Source organism: Zosterops lateralis (assembly GCF_965231275.1).
Source record: "Zosterops lateralis genome assembly, chromosome: 4".
NCBI lineage: Eukaryota > Metazoa > Chordata > Aves > Passeriformes > Zosteropidae > Zosterops > Zosterops lateralis.
Window position 1 is genome coordinate 23,371,345 of NC_139765.1, and position 17,279 is coordinate 23,388,623.

The 17,279-nt window shown below is 47.1% G+C and overlaps 3 protein-coding genes across 4 annotated transcripts; 2 read left to right on the forward strand and 1 right to left on the reverse strand.

Moving 5' to 3' along the window:
* The first annotated feature begins 1,079 nt into the window (after positions 1 to 1,079).
* On the forward strand, positions 1,080 to 4,238 carry CBY1 (chibby 1, beta catenin antagonist). 2 transcript variants are annotated; one of them, XR_014589780.1, is made up of 6 exons: positions 1,080 to 1,169; positions 1,747 to 1,856; positions 2,538 to 2,643; positions 2,727 to 2,842; positions 3,680 to 3,849; positions 4,001 to 4,238. XR_014589780.1 is itself a non-coding variant. In XM_083858773.1 (5 exons), exons 2-5 carry the CDS (start codon positions 1,779 to 1,781, stop codon positions 3,758 to 3,760), a joined length of 381 nt encoding a protein of 126 aa, XP_083714899.1. In that variant the 5' UTR covers positions 1,080 to 1,169; positions 1,747 to 1,778; the 3' UTR covers positions 3,761 to 4,238. The 2 variants fall into 2 exon arrangements, 1 of the variants encoding a protein (XP_083714899.1); XM_083858773.1 differs by having other exon boundaries at positions 3,680 to 4,238.
* A 147-nt stretch (positions 4,239 to 4,385) lies between these two features.
* TOMM22 (translocase of outer mitochondrial membrane 22) lies at positions 4,386 to 6,289 on the forward strand. Its single transcript, XM_083860207.1, has 4 exons — positions 4,386 to 4,526; positions 4,627 to 4,745; positions 5,043 to 5,160; positions 5,575 to 6,289. The coding sequence occupies exons 1-4, from the start codon at positions 4,416 to 4,418 to the stop codon at positions 5,647 to 5,649; spliced, it is 423 nt and encodes a 140-aa protein (XP_083716333.1). The 5' UTR covers positions 4,386 to 4,415; the 3' UTR covers positions 5,650 to 6,289.
* An 86-nt stretch (positions 6,290 to 6,375) lies between these two features.
* On the reverse strand, positions 6,376 to 17,092 carry JOSD1 (Josephin domain containing 1). The gene is made up of 4 exons (XM_083860206.1): positions 16,685 to 17,092; positions 10,620 to 10,748; positions 10,309 to 10,503; positions 6,376 to 8,942 (listed from the first exon to the last, which is right to left on the reverse strand). Exons 1-4 carry the CDS (start codon positions 16,867 to 16,869, stop codon positions 8,843 to 8,845), a joined length of 609 nt encoding a protein of 202 aa, XP_083716332.1. The 5' UTR covers positions 16,870 to 17,092; the 3' UTR covers positions 6,376 to 8,842.
* Positions 17,093 to 17,279: the final 187 nt, after the last annotated feature.

Genomic DNA, 17,279 nt, shown 5'->3' on the forward strand with positions numbered 1-17,279 from the left:
CTTAAAGCAGGGTTCGAATTAAGCACTCTGGGAATGAAAGACTGTTAGATTTTTTTTTTCCTGGAGTACTAATACATCTACAAACCAAATTGAAATGTTGGTGATTCTTTTCTCCTCCTTTTATTTGCCTGCCCCCTGCTTATTTCTTTTTTTCTTTTTCCTTGTCTTTATTGTTCCTTTTTAACTAAAGTCAGCATGTTAGTATCTCATTAATCCAAAAATTTTCAGGAAAGCCCCAGGAAGTCCTCAACATAAGCTTTTTTAACAATGAAACAAGTAACTTCAGATCGCTATTCTAATATATTGGAGAATTATTTTATAGTTTAGGAGTGGCATTTTGCCTCTGTAACATAAAAAAGATCTGGTGATATGCGTTACATACCCATGCCATCCATTCAAAATATCCAAACCAACTGCCACTGCCACCTCCCATGGTATACAAGCCAGCAAGTAACACAATGAATCTAAATTTATTCCATCATGTGCTGAAAGGGAGGACTTTGCAATGTGCACAGGAAATCAGGATGCTGGGACTGCTTCAAAGGAAGACACGTGAGGAGCTGCTGCTGTGTAGTCACAGTCCCTGGAGGTGTTTGAAGAGAGACTGGACAGGGCTCTGAGTGTCACGGTCACGTTCACATGGTGGTGTTCAGTCAAAGACAGGACTTGATGATCTCAGAGATCTCCTCCAATCTAATTGATTCCGTGATTCTCTACGATTCTTCCCTCTCCAGCTCCGCACCCATCATCATCCCCGGAACCGTGCAGTCCAGGACGCCAGACCTTCTCCACTTCTCCCACGTTCCCAAGCAAGGAAGGGTTCTTTGCCTACTGGCCTTTTTTTATTTATCCAAACAAACAAACAATCCCCACCCAAAACAATTTAAAAATTCTTCTAGGCGATTCGAGCATTTTAGGGAAGGCGTTAAGGAAAGCCCGGTCAGCACGTCACTAGTTTGACGCAGCCTGCCCGACCCCCCAAGCCCGCTGCCCGGCACTCCGCCCCCGTCTCCCCACAGGAGGCGGAGCGGAGCCGCCGATCCCGTCGCCGCGGCAACGCCACGGCCGCAAACTGCTCCCGGGACACGCGGCGGCTCCCGCAGGCGGCGGACGGGGAGCGCCGGGAGCTGGCGTGCCCGACGAGAAGGTGCAGCCCCCCCGGAATTAAGGCGAGCCTCGATGGAACAGCCCGGCCCAACCGCCCCCGCACCGCGGGGCTGACCCTGCCACTGCGGCGCGGGGGGGACGAGGGGTGGGGGGCATTCTTCATCGGCTCCGCTCTTCCCGAGCCCGCCGCTTTCCCCAGTGAGATGTCGGGAGAGAAATCAGAACAAAGGAGCATCCCGGTGGTGGCCGTGCAGGGAGTAGCGCCCCACGGGGCTCTCCTTCCAGCTCCTTGGCGTGCTCGTAGGGTGGTACGGCCCGTGCCCCCCAAGGTGCCGGGCCGCGCGGCGCTGGGGATACCGGCCGGGGGCGGGGAGGGCCGGGGTGGGGGTGGCACTTCGCACCGTCCGTCCTGGCCCCCCCCCGGCTCGGCCACGTGGCGGGGGAGGTGTGAGGGACGTGGCCCTGGAGGGCCGGTGCTGCCTGGTGGCAGTGGCGGGGAGGTGACCAGGACCCCCATCCCCCAAATTGCCATCTTGGCCTGAGAGCTGGGGGGCTCTACCTGGGGAGAACGGCCGCCTTGTCACTTCACTGCTCTTGGCCCGCAACCTCAGACCCCTTGTATCTCTCCTGCTCCTTCAGGAGCCCGCCATAGGCCTGGCCAGCAGTGTGTGATGCCTCTCTTTGGGAACTCCTTTAGCCCGAAGAAGACCCCCCCCAGGAAATGGGCCTCGCTGTCCAACCTGCACCTGGTGAGTCCCAGCACCTGCGGTTTGCTGCAGGACTGCTGCCTTGGTGGCAGCAGTGGGTGGCTCCTGCTGTGAGCCCCATAATCCTTACAAGAGCTCTCAGCTGCTTCTGGGGCAGGAAAAAGTTCTTCACCAAGAGAGTGATTGGGCTCTGGAACAGACTTCCCAGGGCAATGGTGACAGCACCAAGCCTGACAGTTCAGGAAGTGTTGGGTCAATACTCTCAGGCACATGGTGCAGCTCTTGGGGATGGTCCTGTACAGGGCCAGAAGTTGGACTCAATGATCCTTGTGGGTTCTTTTCAACTCAGAATATTCTATTATTCCAACTGTGCTGCTTTCTTCCTGCAGAGCAGCACCATTCCTGATCACTGGTGATTATACATGAAGCTAGAAATGGAATAGCTCAGGGAAGAATCATCACCTCACCTGCAGTCCAGAACTGTGTCACTGAAAACTTTTCACAAATGGTCTCCAAGTGCAGTGTGTGGGTGGGAGAAAATGCAAGGATGGCAGTGAGAGGAGCCAGTCCTCTACTGCAGCAGTATATGACCCAAGTAGGCTTCCAGGCTCCAAGGCCATTTGGACCAGCATCTTCCACTGGAATGCCAGTCACTAAGAAATGGGAGAGGGGGGGTTAGCTCTGGAATTCTGTAAAACTCTGAGTGTGATCTTCTCCCCGCAGCTGGATAGATCCACCCGTGAGGTTGAGCTGGGCCTGGAATACGGCACCCCCACAATGAACCTTGCTGGCCAGAGCCTGAAGTTTGAAAATGGCCACTGGGTTTCAGGTAGGGTACAGTTCAGCTTGCTCTGGTCTGAAGTAGCCACGGTTGGCTGGCAATCTGATTTTGACCTCCTCCTTTCCTCCAAGAATCAGGAAGCTTCCTGGGGGATCGCAGGGAACTGCAGCGCTTGCGCAAACGAAACCAGCAGCTAGAGGAAGAAAACAACTTACTTCGGCTGAAAGTGGACATTCTGCTGGACATGGTGAGCCTTTGCCCAACTCCTGCCTGCCCATAAGCAGTGGGGGTGCCTGAGCAAAGGGTGCTGGGTCCCCTGAAGGCTGCTCTCACTGCACCCCACTTTTTGCTTTACTCTGCCATGCAACACAGGTGTAATGGCAAAGTGACTGTGGGAGTAAAGCCTGATCCCCTCTGTGAAAAGAGGGGAAGGTTTCCCCCACTTCACAGAGCTTGTTGTGAACACTGTGACTGAGGAGAGAGAAGTCCCTGCAGGTACCATGTCTCCTGTTTCCCTTTCTGCACAGAATATGACCTTTTTCTTGCCACTCTGTCCTCTGCCCTAACTATGAAACTGAGTTACAGCCACTGTTTCTGGTCACAGAAAATTTAAGTTTCCATCTGCTGTCATGAGGAGTGTGACATCTATCCTATGTGTAAAACTGTGGATGAAAGAATTTGCAGTAAATAAATGGAAATTCAACCCTACCCAGAGATCACAGCTTTCATGCTTCAAATCTGTTGAGACATTCAGTGAAAGAGAACACACATCTGTTCTCAGTTAATAAGTGATTCAGCCTTTATGTCACTCTAAACAAATATTTTCTTCCCTTACTCTTCACATGTTTTAAAACTGAAAAATGGCTTTTGTGGCTGAAACACTTGGCAGAAGTGCTAGCTGTATTCTAGGTTTTCCAGATGATTTTAGTGAAGTGTGACATGGGCAGCTTCCCCCTTGCTCAACAGGAACAAATTCCTTCCTGCAGGACCTTGCTTGTGGTTGTAAATCTCGGTTGTGCTGTGAAGTTGGAAAAGCCTCATGAGCTTTTAACTCACTCCTGTTGTTGTTTGCTGTGCATTCCAGCTCTCTGAGACCACTGCTGAGTCCCACCTCATGGAGAAGGAGCTGGAGGAGCTGAAGCAGCACAGCCGGAGGAAGAAGTGAACAAGAGGTGGCCAGGCTGGTTCTGGGTCTTGGCCCAAGGGATGCTGGGGCTGGCTTGGGCCTGCCAGCCATGTTGGTACTGTGTGGAGGTACTTTGTTTCATGGGACCAGGAGTGCTGAGATGCCTCCAGTGTTGTGTGGTGCTGTGAGTACTGCTAATGGCTGTTTTGGCACCACAGCGCTGTTAATTAACACTATTTTCCTCAGAGCACTTTACCTTGTTACACTTCCTCACCACAGCCCAGCATAGGTACCCTCTTCTCTAAGGCAGCCGGAGAAGAGGCGATGGAGAAGATCGGTCTCCATGAGGCTCCTTCTTGCCTTCTCTGCTTACCCAAGCGGAGAGACTTCTGCCCGCTCCCCTGGGGAGCCCGCGGGTGCTTGTGCGAGCCTCACTGTCTGCCTTGGGCGAGCAGGATGCTGGAGTTGCTCGTTCTCGAGAGTTTTGCATATTTTACATAAAACCTTGCAATTAAAACCTGGTTCTGAGGGTGTTTGTAACGCGTCGCGCTGAGCTCTGGGGTCCGGGGCGGGAAGCGGCCGCTGCTCCTCCGGCCCGCCAGGGGCCGCTGCGTCGCCCGAGCTGGGTGGCGGGAGGGCCGCCGCGCTTCCGGCGGCGCTCTGACCGCCGGTCCTTCCGTCCTGTCTGGTGGCGATGGCGGCCGCGGCGTCCCTGTCCCCGGAGGATCTGCTGCCCAAGGGCGGCGCGGGCAAGGCCGAGGAGCTGGAGGACGAGCTCGAGGAGGAGGAGGAGGACGACGAGGAGGTATCGGGTCTAGGCGGCGGGGAGGGCGGGGAGGGCGCAGTGACCCCGCGGGGTGCGCAGGGCCGTGCGGCGAGGCCTGACATGGTGGTGCCGCCCGCAGCTGGACGAGACGCTGGCGGAGCGGCTGTGGGGACTCACGGAGATGTTCCCGGAGAGCGTCCGATCGGCGGCCGGGGCTACATTCGACCTGTCGCTAACGGTAGCGCAGAAGATGTACAGGTGAGAGGGCGGCGGGCCGGGCGGAGCCCCCGGAGCGGGCTCGGCGGACACGGCGGAGGCGCAGGGCGGCTCCCCCGGCTTTCGCGGTGGCTTTGGCCGCTGGTAGCGCAGTGCGGGGCCTGCGGGGAGCGGCAGAGCCACGGTTTTTGTTTATGGATGGCTTGGGAAGGGCGGGGATAAGGGGACACCCCGGAGCTTGGGGTTGGATTTGGAGACAGGCTTATGGTTGAGGCACGGAAGAGAAATGCGGGATTGTGCCAGTAAGAACTGACTCCTAGGGTTCTTTCTCCTTGATAGATTCTCTAGGGCAGCTCTGTGGATTGGGACCACCTCCTTCATGATTCTGGTTCTTCCTGTCGTCTTTGAAACTGAAAAACTGCAGATGGAGCAACAGCAGCAGCTGCAGCAGCGACAGGTGAGGCGAGAAGGCCAAGCCCTCTCTTGTGGCCCTGCAGAGTTTGCTGGGAGTGCCTACACCTCCCACTGTGAGCAGCTGCTGGGAGAGCCTTGGGAGAAGGGTGCAGTCTGTTGTACACTGTGGCTTCACTCATCCCACCAGATCACCTGGCTGGATGTTCTAGTTGGATAATCCTGCTGATTCCCAGTGTCAGGGTGGTGGCAACCTCTGGGATGCACAACCTGGCTTTCACCAGCTGAAATAATGCTGTGAGGAGCTGAAACAGGGGCTGTGGTCGGGCACTGACCTTGGCTGTTGCAGCAGGCGCTGGACTGATACTGCAAAGTACCACCAATACTTGTAGGAGGTGGGGCAGCATGACAAGGGGTCTTGTGTCCTTGAAACCCCTCAGCCAATTGTTTTTTTTTCCAGATTCTCCTTGGACCCAACACAGGGCTCTCCGGGGGAATGCCAGGGGCCCTGCCTCCACTGTCTGGAAAAATCTAATTTGCAGAAGCTGAGTTGGATTCATATCAAGTGGGAAGACCTTGCGATTATGATATATTGAACTGTTGATTTGTTGGGCCAGGGCATTTTTCTTTTTGGTTCTCCTTTGGGACATTGACCTGTTCATAACGAGGGAGGGAAGCCCCCCTCTGGACCTGATGATGGCTCCTGTCTGCATCCCCCTCTCCTTTAGAAATCATGAGTATTTCCTTTTATTCAATCACTATGCCATAACCAGTTACAGACTTGGACCGGGGGAGCTCCTCTGCCAGCTTCTTGGCCCCACAAAACACCTTGGGGCACAGGTCAGGCTTTGAAAAGCAGCAGACACAACAAATGCTTTCCTGCCTCATTTGGAGCTGAAGGACAGTGGTGGCAAGAAGTGTGACTTTCCCAGCAGAGGAAGGAGGGGTGCCGGCGGCAATCAATACCCCATGGAAAATACTCTTTGGAAAGATGCGTCTGCAGAAACACTTTTACTGCATCTGTGTGTGTGTGTGAGAAACGAGGGAGCAGCAGGCCAGGTTTGAGACGATCGCATCCACGCAGATTCTCTGCCTCATAAAGTAGAACAGACATCAGCTACGTATTTTTTTGTATGGAATATTAAATAAATCCAACCTGAGCAGTGTGGTTTTAATAGATGTCCTTGAGGGAGGCTCAGTTCTTTCAGAGCTGCTGGGGGATTTCTGGGTAGGGATCTCTCCATTTTATGCACAGCCTGGCAGTGCAGAAGGGACCAACTTGGCTTTGTCACCTTCAGAGGGGTGGGGAAGGCTTTGCATGGCTTGAGGGAATTTTCCAGGTGGTGATCCTATCTCAGTCCCAGTGTCAACCATTCAAGGTTCTTAACTCACAGAAACATGGTGGTTTTATTACCAAAGAAAAAAATTTATTCTTTACGTACTTTGTTACAGAACAATTCAATTGAACATACAGAAGTGATAGGACATTTATATGGAAACTTTTTTTCCCATTTTTAATATTTGGTTAAACAAAATACATCTCTGTAAACAAACTCAAGACAAGGCTCTAACAAAACCAAACAAGCAGGAAAACAAAGAGGGGCTTCCCCACTCCCAAGCAGTGGGACTGGACCAGCTCATCCATCCTCAGGCACAGCAGCCTCACCTTCCACAGGGATGTCATCATACACTTTCCCTTTACCTAAGCGGCTGGATCACACTGTTTCTCTCCCGGAAAAGCAGCTGACATACAAGGAGAGGAAAGCAGCCCCAGAGTATTTTAAAACATCTTTGCATATTGTGCACTGATCCATTGGCTTGCAGTTTCCATGCAAACAGGGTTTTTCTCCAAAGTGCAACTTCAATCAGCATAGAAAATGTTGCTGTTGAGATTTATATTTCCCCCTCTTGAAGAAATGGCTTCAAGTCAGGAGCAGAATGCCTGCAGGCTGAACATCCTGCCTGGAAAGTGTTTAAAAACTCTGTCAGCTGGTATTGGTCATTGGAATGTGTTACGAAATAGGACTTTTTAAAACGTAAGAGCCATTGGCCCTTGACTGTGGGAGGCTGTGCTCAAAGGTCTGCAAAAGTGCCCAGACATCCCAGAGTCAGCAAACACCATTGTCCTGTTGTCACGTGGCCTCTGTTCTGTTGGGATGGTGCCACTTAGGTGGTCTCTCTGTTTCGAGCATCTGCTCATGTGTTTGCAGAGCTCTGAAGAGAAAAATAACTGAGAAAAGGTCATTACAATCCCTCCTGTCACCAGCTAAAACATCAGTAATGAGAGTTTCCTGCATGATGGAACAGGATCCTTTGAGCCCCATCGGGTCCCAGAGGTTGCTGTTCAACCAAGACATGTAAAGATGGAAGCAAACAGCGCTCAGCCAGGACGTGCTAAACACGATGAAGTCAGTTCCAAATTCAGTACTTCTACGTCCTGCCATGGAAGGCATGGCAAAGCTACAGCTCTCCTGGGTGACTGGAAAACAGCTGGTGGAGATTCCTCTTAGTGTCTCTGTGTCTAGTCTCACTTCCCCATGGAAGGCAGGAAAAAGCAATTCACCCATTAATGGAATGTTTGTTGGCCAATGCTAAAGGAGAGGTTGGTTCAACTACCAAGCCAGGTTGTCGCCAATGCCGGAAAGTTTTGGTGGACCCTCTGCAGCTCCAACGCCAGCAGACAGTTGCAATAAAAGGGCAAAACTGACTGCTATAAAGGCTTTCCTCCTCAGCCCATTTTTATTTTATAACTTCAATTCTTTTATAACTTGACCTCTTTCACGTGACATCTGTGACTGTGGGCTAGACTTCTGCACCAAGGAATATAAAAGGGAATTAATTTCTTTGAAAACATCTTCAGCTTTATTCTTCTCTCCAAGGAGCCCCTAAACTACTGGGTGACCATGCAGAAAACCAAATTAACTGTTAAAAAATACTAAAAAGAAACCCACCATAGCACGAAGAAACCCAAGTAGACTGTGGCCTCTCTCCAGTCCAGCAACTTGATACTTCTCAGTCAGCCTGTGCTTGCTGTTTCCATGTCACCTTAGCCAGACATACTACCAAACCGCTCACCACATACACAAATCCTTGGAGACCCTGGGGAAGAATCCTCTAGCTAGCCAAAGAATTTCTTGGAAGATGACACTGGTTTTATTATTGTTTCCTAATTCCTGGCACAAACCAGCCCTAAGAAGCAGAGGGTCGTGCTGAGCACCGTACCATTTCTAGTGTTTTGAGTGTCCTGAGAGACCCTTAGGAATTGCAAATGTCTTCATAACTTGTTTTGCAGGGAGAGAACTGTAAAGAGGTGGCAGCGTGCTCAGCCCCTGCTCCCTCCTGACAAGCCATGGAGGGAGCAGTGTCCCACCACACACAGCCTTGAACCACGTGGGGAAACAAAGGCCCAGAGTTTCCAGGTACTCTTTCTCCCAGCCCAGTTTTTCAAGAGTGCGATGCCTTCCAGCTGGCCAAAGGGCACTGTAGCTCACCCATCTTACAACTGAAGTGATTGGCTTCCAGTTTCCTCTCCTCTGCCTTCAGTTCTTACCCACCCACCACCCCCAATGTCCTGTGCCATTGCCCTATTGCACCAAGGAAGGAAGAGAAGAACCTAACTAAGGAAATTCCAGATGATAAAGAGTCGGGGCACCCATTATCTGGGTTTTAGGACATCAGGAGTTTGGTGAAGGGGAAAAACTGTAATGGGAGGACAGAGTCGGCCCAAGTCACACGTCAGCTCTCCAGGTCTGATGTGCTTCCACCTCCTCTGGCACCACCAATAGGAGTTCACAGTTCTTTCCTCTCAGCTGGTGTTTCAAAAATTTCCTATCATAGAGAAACAGAAACAAGTGTTACTGAATGTAGAACTTTGTCATCTGCAACAACAACTAAATACAAGTAAATGTTCAGATGTGATGAGAAATGGGGGAAAACCCCACTGTCTTTAGTTATTTTATGACAAAAAAACCCCCACAAACAAATATTAAATTTGCCCCAATAGATTCAACCATCTCTACCCAGAAAAGTCTCAGAATCAGATAGACATTATCTTAACCTTAGCAGAGATGAGTCTATGTAGATGCTACTTTCTTACTTTCCAAGGTAAGAAAAACAGAAGTAAAACCAAGTGTAGTTTATTCATATTTCCAAGATCAAGAATCCCACCTTAACTTAAAATAATTCCAACAAAGCTGGGAAAAAATCTTTTTCTTGTAAAAAAAGAACACCCCATCATTTAGATGTCCTTAGCAGCGGTGTACCACTTGGTCATTTGACATGGTTTTTTAGCCCCTTTCTGCACCTAAGCTTTTTCTAATACCAAACTTGGATTACTTCCAATAAATATGAAAAATCAGCATTTTCTCCAATATCTTTTGGTCCAAAAATTTCCAGAATTCCCAGTAGAGAAAGCCCTTATTTATTGCTAAAGAACAATACACCCAGGATAAAATCCACCAGAACCTCTGCACAGTAGTTTCATAAGAGAGGTACTTTACCCCAGAAATTTACCAAAACTTCAATGGCATGGCTTGCTCCGCCAACACCGCACGTTTGCAATCCCTATCTCAGAACAAGTCTAGTCAAGGGAGCAAAGCTGCTAGTAGGATTTACAGTACCATGGAATAGAAGCCAAACAGCAGTCAAGAGCAGGTGAAACTTTAAAAGTATTTACAATGACCATCTTGTGTTAAGATTGAAGAGGGAAGAGGAGCCAAGCCAGAAGGGCAGCGTATGCTTACACTTACACAGGAAAAGTGATTACTAACAGCTCTTACGGCTGCCAGGGATAAGGTTGCACTTCTAGTCTGGAAAGCCTTTGGTTGGAAACATATAGATTGTTACTAAAGAGGCAAAGAATGCTGATACTGTCGTGTTCCAGGAGGGAGCAGGACACAGCATATTGTGTTGCACATGTCACCCGCTAATACCAGAGGTGGCCTCTCTACCTTTGCCACTGACAGAACCAGACACGTCAGAGACCAAGTCAAGCTCTCCTGAGCTCATAGAGAAACCACTGCCAAAAGCATTTCCCCAGTTTTGCACAAATGGAGCATAAAATCCAAGTGGAGGCAGAAGAACCTGATTACTCTCAAATTTTTACTCTTGAAGGTGAGCCATACATGTTTTGATCACCAACTGTTTAAGGACAGACTTCTTACCTCCAACAGGGAAGGATTAGAGGAAATCCTACCTGAGCTCACTTTCACCTCCAATCCACTCAGGCACCTTGAGCTTGGAGTCGAGGTTGTAGTAGGTGCCTCCCACCTCCCGGACACAGATCCAGTGCTGTCGCTTGAGGGGGAGCTTTAAGGGGCCCCAGCAAAGGCTGGAGGGCATATTCATGATAAAGCCCATCACATTAGACAGGGCAATGGCATTAACATCCCTGAAAGAGTGCAGAACACAAGATATCAACCAGATTATGTTCTGGTGCTCTCACTTCAATCTTTCTCATTTTTACAAAAGGTAGCCACCTCCAGAATTACACAACTTCTCAAGTACCTGCGCTTATCCCACCAAACTGCCTCGTAGCCTTTGGTCTGAAGTGCTGCCATAATCACATTCACATCATAGTTCCCATTCCCCAGCATGCTCTTCTTGTGGGGGGTCACCATGGTGTTGGGAGACAGCCTGCAAACAGAAGAGGACATTGCTCTAGCAGATGTTTGCTGTATCTGTATTCCACAACTGGAAAGGGGGTACTTGCTGTATAACTTGAAGTCGATTTTCAGGGGTTTTGTGTTTAAACACAATGTCTTGGGTTGCAATGTATAACCAAAGGCATGTATTCTATTCCCAACTGTTGAAACCAGTTGAAGAGGTGTTTTTTCTTTTAACTCTGGGGGGGGAAGGGGTGGGTGCCTTCTGTTAATATGCCAGCTGTTAAAACCAGGTGGAGCAATGTTCATTATCTCTTCCATCCTCTCTCCAGGGGGATATCTGCTGTTAATGGACAATTAAGGCTCACCACATGACTGGTAAAATGACATCATCCCATTGTGAGATGCTCAACCCAGTGGGAGGAGCCAAGCATTCCTACCTAGATAAAAACTGAAATTCAGCACAGTAGGACAGCCTGTTTCCACTGGATTCCAGAGGGACACTGGATCCATCTCACCACCACTGGACCCTTTCTACAGGATCATCTCTACTCCAATGGAACCACATCTGTTACTCCAGGAGGATTTATTTGGACTGCTTTCAATGCCCTGACCAACAGGGTGTCAGGTTGTATTCTGACTCTCTCAGTGTTTCTAGGATTTTTGCTTGGTTTTTTTGTACTACTACATTTGTATTTTTAATATTCCTAGTAAAGAACTATTATTCCTATTCCCATATATTTGCCCAAAAGCCCCTAATTGCAAAATTATAATAATTTGGAGGGAGGGGGTTTACATTCTCCATTCCAAGGGAAACTCCAGCTTTTCCTGGCAGATACCTGTCTTTCCAAACCAAGACACACAAACTATTCTATCCCCCTTATCACTCATCAAATGGGATGAGGGAACTAAGTAATGCATTAAGAGTAACTTTGATGTACAAAGCCTCCAAAAATTCTGCCTTTGATGCAAAAGAAATCACAAAACTCTTCCTCCCTGACCCCTTGAACTGGTACTTCTGAAGGATACTTCAATTATGATTTTTCCTTAATTTACAGTTGGAGTAAATGCTGGTTTGCTATTTAGGACAATGGCTATTACAATTTCAAGAGTTCAACTGTCAACACCATTCTTGAAGACTGGATGAGAAAAAGAAGCAGGGGAGGTTGGCTGCAGGAAAGGTTGTTCTTCATCCTTCACTGGTAAATGAAAGAAGTATTCAGGCACAAAGCTGTGAAGATACTTGGGGCTGGGAGCTTTCTAAAGTGTTGCTGTTGCTAGATGATAAAAAAAGTATCTGTTGCTCTAGGTAACTTAACAGATATTCCTGATGCAAACAAATCTTTTCAGCTTTGACCTCTAAGTTTGCTTAGATATCACTTGCATTGCTACATCATCTAAAATGCAGAACCACAGCCCATCACATTCATATAATTGCAGAATATTCTGAGTTGGAAGGGATCCACGCAGAGTCCAACTCCTGGTCCCAGACAGGACAGCCCCAAGGATCACACCATATGCTTGACAGCATTGTCCAAAGGCCTCTTGAACTCTGTCAGGCTTGCTGCTGTGACCACTTCCCTGGGGAGCTTATTCCAATGCTCAACCGCCCTTTGGGTGAGGAACCTTTTCCTAATATCCAACCTAAACCTCCTCTGACAGTGCTTCATGCCATTCCTTCAGGTCCTGTAAGTGGTCACCAGAGAGGAGAGATCAATGCCTGTCCCTCCACCTCCTCTTCTGAGGAAGCTGTGGGCTGCTATGAGGTTACATGTCAAAATACACAACTGCCTTTGCACAAGTTCAGATAACAGATGTGAGACATAACATGATGTGTGGCAAAAAATCCTCTTAGCCACTTTCACTGTTTTATGTTTCCCCCCCTCCACCCAAGAAATTTTGTAAGGAGGGAAAACAATAGGATGTGTTATTATGAAGCTGACAGCAGGAAAAGCAAGCATGAGGGAAACTGGGAGCAGAGAACAACAAAGTCACATGATACCTATCCAAAGAAAGTCAAGCCTCAGATGAGTTCTGTTGTCATGAGTTGCTCTTTCCATTGATAAGGACTCCATTAATTCTACTAGTGCAACGTTCAGATTTCATATCGTCCAAACATCTGTATTTTACCTGCCTGTTCCATCTCCAAAACTCTTAATGTTCCTGTACGTTTTTCGCTCAGCCTTTAGCTCACTGCATATTCTGCATATTTCATCCACTGAAAATCCCTCGGCCCTTCTGCATTCCTGCCCTTGTTACCCAACAAATTATTTTTCTTTAAAAAGGCATCCATGCAGCAGTGGCGGAAGACATTGAAAATTTTTTTTAACTTTAGCACAGCGGTGTTTGATCCCTACATCTGTGATTAATGTTTCATTTTGTACCATATAGTACTTAGTACAAATGTCAGGGATTAATGTAGCTTTGTCTTAACTCCCTACATCTGTGACTGATAGTCTTGTACCAGCTAGCACTTCCTTATTTACCTATATCAGTGATTAAGAGGTACTAGCAGATGTCTTCGTTTTGAGAACAAAGAGTGCCAGGCCAGAGAATGATAAGAGAAGTGCATCGGGACCTGACAACATACTTGAGATATTCTCAAGGTGAAAAAATTCATTAGAGGATCCAGGACCATAAATGGAAAATTTGGGAAATGGGATGTTCCCCAATGACCACCACAGACCCCTACTGATATCCAAACAAATCCATGGAAATAATTAAAATATATGCACATATTCAGGAAATAAAATGCATTTGTAATATAAATGCAGTGAATATATACTGGTTTCATGCATATAACCTGGTCTGGTTATATGACTGGTAGACTGCTGGGTGCACACGTTAGGTGGAGCGACCCCCATGCACCCAGCACGCTGAATAAAGTAATCTCAGCTTTCTTTCCTAAGCAGCTGTGGAGAGATTATTTCCCAGTTTTCGGTCACACCCTAACAGCATAAGGGATTTGACAAGAAGAAAGCAGTGGACTTAATAGGGAGTTTCAGAGCAACCAAGGCTGGAGAGACTACAGACAGGTAGCCTTTGTCTTCAGCTGTGAGTTTTTCTGCAGTGGAGCAGCCTGCAGCAGAACAGTCTGGGAAGCACGTTCACTACAGAAGGGAGAGAAGTCCACAATACCATAGTAAGAGGAAAAGCTGTTATTACTCACCACAGGGGTGTACTTCACTAATCACAGAGACAGAACCTGCAGATTGTCACAGCTCTTTCAGCATCTCCATAAAGCAAGATCACTTGGCTACTGCTAATTCCTCAAGATCATTGCTTGAAGCTACCAACTCTCCTGAGTGAGCAAGCTACCAACTCTCCCTTGCCAGCAAGCAAGGAAAACCTTACAATTCAGAGAGCCCTTTGGGCTGCAGAAGCACCCTCTCATGGTACCATTTTCCAGAGACAAGTTTATTGAAGAGCTGAAAGAACACATTTATCTTTCTTCCTTCACATAACTTCCAGAGCCCAAGAAATACAATGAGGTGACCAGCATGGGCAACAAAACACTGGGACCTGTGAGCAAACTTGCCTCAAGAACCACCTCAACATCTTAATCTAGACATACCTAAGCAGGATCCACAATCATCAGTTAAAGGATTCTGACTAGGAAAGGAATTAAATTGTTGTTTTGAGGGTTTTTTTTGTGGGTTTTTTTTTTTGGTTTTTTTTTTTTGTTTTTTTTTTGTTTTTTTTTTTAATCTAGCCAATGAGCTGAAGAAGACTGACAAAGTTGGACAGAAATCCAGGTTATAATCCTCCTGATCTTTCTACATCAAGAACTTTCATCAACATGTTGTCTTAACACAAGGGGCTCCAAGATTCCTGCATGCAGTTTTCTTTCTTAATCAGGTCTCAATATGCAGACTCCAGTGAAGCAAAGAGATTTTGTTTCTATCTCCATGCAACACTTGGAACATGCAATCATGCTTCCTGCAACAAAAGCCAGAGGAACATCAGAAAGGTATTACTTGTTTTAGAGGAAAGAAGAGGGAAAGACTACAAAATCAGAGAGGTGCCCAGACCAAGTTTTGGCATATGCTTGAGATGATAATTATCAGACTACCCTGGCCTTACACAATAGGATGCAGCAAAAGGGAAGCTAATGATTAAGCAATATGGTTCAATCATTCTCCAATGAATGTTGTGAAAGCTAGAGCTTATTTGTGATTTCATTACCTTGTCAACACTGGGTTTAAAAGTCAGACCTCAACATTTTTGCAAGTTATTAGAAATATTCATCAGTCCTTTATCAATACATAGAATGTGAGTAGACACGGGAAAAGTGACATAAAAGGACAACTAAATTCACACTTACTAAAGGAAAGTCAAAGAGCTACACACAAGTAGTCACCCAACAGAAATAGAACGGCAGTGGCAATTCTTATGCCTAGCTTATAGCTCATCTACTTCCAAGAGGAATATCCCTGTGTATTTCCATACTACCATGGGGCTGAATCAATCAGTGTATCTTGATCTGAATATTAGGATGGAACAATTCCAGGTTGGAATGAAAGACAAACCCTCCCTTCTAGGAAAGAAGTCCAACAAGATTAATATCCAGTCTTTTTCTGAGAGGTTTCATGCTGCACACTAATTCTGTCCCACCGAATGCAATGAAAGCCAACTAATTAGATCATCACACTCCTTCTACCACATGAACTGCCTTTGTTTGCTTCAGGCCAAGAGCAATCCAGCTGTGATTAAGATTCTGACAATTGCTGGTCTGGAACAAAACCAGACAAAGAGTGCCTTGAGCCTGCCATGGACCAGCTCCACTCCTCAGCAGGAGCTTCCTCTACAAGGATGTAACAAATAGCATTTCAGTCTGATACTTGCTATTGTCCTTCACCACATTCTTTTGCCAAAGACAGGCATGAGTTTGATGAGTCAAGCACCAGTTTCATAAATTTGCCAGTTTTCAGGAGAGCAGCAACAGGCCCATAGCTCCCTGCTCATGAGCACAGGATACCACAACTGCCTCATCCCATAGCACATGCTGCCATGATGTGGGATCTCCTACCTGTCACAAACACAAGATGCTGACAACAGCTGGTACCAGATATTCAATCATAACTTACACAATGTTTACAACATTGAGTATCAGAGAAGAGCCCTTTTCCTATATCATCACTTAGCTTCATCAGTGGTGGGTCATCAGAACTTATAAAGGCTCACACAGGAGAACTTCCATAAAGCATCAAAATACCATAAAATAAACACTGAGCAAAATATGAGCTATTGTGCAGACCACGTAATGATGTATATTCATCCTTGTAAAACTCAAATCCACTTTATTAATTATCTGAAGCTGCTGGGAAACATTTAGCAATGTCACAGGAAGCAGGCATCCAGCTACTGAAATTAAATCCAGTTTGAGAGAGTGCAGAGTCTTGCTGCATAGAAAAAAAAAAAAAAGCCCATAATATTTGAAGAACTTCACTGAACCTCTCGAATAAGGAGTCACTCATTTGGCAAAACTCCTAATTTCTGAAGAACTTGTAAGTGGTGCAGTACTAAGTCAGTAAGTTTTTACGATGACCTGTTAGTCATTCCTGCCACCTTCATTCTCCCAAGGCAATCCCCAAATCCCTTATTAACATCTAGGTAATTTACCTACACAAGACAGGGGCAAAAATAGGGAAGACAGGTAGAAGAACCACTAAAGTGAGTAGAGAGGAAGATGGCACTCCAACCACATAACAGCATTTGCAATGAAGCCCTTGGACCTAAAACAGGCAGCCAGAACAGGTTAAGAAACAAGCAAAATGAGAAAAGAATTTCTGCATGGAGGGGGGAAAAAAAGGCTGGGATTAAAAAAACAAGATACATCCAGTTCAAAGCAGCAGCACAGTCTGAATCCCTCCTTTTCTTTCTACTTCCCCCCAGATAACACCCAAAAAATTCCTCCAATCAGCAGGGGACCAGGGGAAGCTAATGCCAATACACAGGGCATCCTACCTCTGAAAAATCTCCTGCAGGGTTTCCCTAGTGAATGCGTTGCTGTCCTGGAAGACATTGTTGAGGGCATGGAGGGCGCACAGCTCCCTACGCTGCTTCTCATGGTAAATATGCTGTGGCAGTAGCTGGGATGGCTCTGGCGATTCCGATTTGGTCTTGTCACTTTTCCATGGCACACAACTCATTTTCTCGATGGGTGGATGGGGAGTAGGCAGTGAAAAATGAAGGAGGTTGAAGTTTCTGCCTCCACAGTCAAAACAGCAGCCCACTGCCCCTTTCTTTCATGGGCTAGTGCTGCTTCCAACTTAAAAATCCTCCTCTTGTGCTTCAGTTTATTCAGTAATTGCCTCTGACAGCAGGTTTTAAAAACCACATGAAGATCTGCAACCTCCTTCCTCCCATACCTCATAAAACATAGTAATTCCCTCCCCTCTAGAGAAAAAAAAAAAAAAAAAAAAAAAAAAAAAAAAAAAAAAAAAGAGTCAAAATATAGGCTTCTCCTTAGTGTCAAGGTACCAGCTGAAATTTATCACATCGCTCCTTTTCTTCCATCTCCTTTGGTCTACAGTGCCACTAAAAAAGGTACCCAGACCAG

Coding starts and splice junctions, on each gene's coding strand:
- TOMM22 (XM_083860207.1), top strand. CDS start 4,416: ATGGCGGCCGCGGCGTCCCTGTCCCCGGAGGATCTGCTGCCCAAGGGC. Junction 4,527..4,626: donor AGGAGGAGGACGACGAGGAG/GTATCGGGTCTA, acceptor TGCCGCCCGCAG/CTGGACGAGACGCTGGCGGA. Junction 5,161..5,574: donor AGCAGCTGCAGCAGCGACAG/GTGAGGCGAGAA, acceptor TTTTTTTTCCAG/ATTCTCCTTGGACCCAACAC.
- JOSD1 (XM_083860206.1), bottom strand. CDS start 16,869: ATGAGTTGTGTGCCATGGAAAAGTGACAAGACCAAATCGGAATCGCCA. Junction 10,749..16,684: donor CTGCAGGAGATTTTTCAGAG/GTAGGATGCCCT, acceptor TTCTGTTTGCAG/GCTGTCTCCCAACACCATGG. Junction 8,943..10,308: donor GGAGGTGAAAGTGAGCTCAG/GTAGGATTTCCT, acceptor TCTCTATGATAG/GAAATTTTTGAAACACCAGC.
- CBY1 (XM_083858773.1), top strand. CDS start 1,779: ATGCCTCTCTTTGGGAACTCCTTTAGCCCGAAGAAGACCCCCCCCAGG. Junction 1,857..2,537: donor CGCTGTCCAACCTGCACCTG/GTGAGTCCCAGC, acceptor TTCTCCCCGCAG/CTGGATAGATCCACCCGTGA. Junction 2,644..2,726: donor AAATGGCCACTGGGTTTCAG/GTAGGGTACAGT, acceptor CTTTCCTCCAAG/AATCAGGAAGCTTCCTGGGG.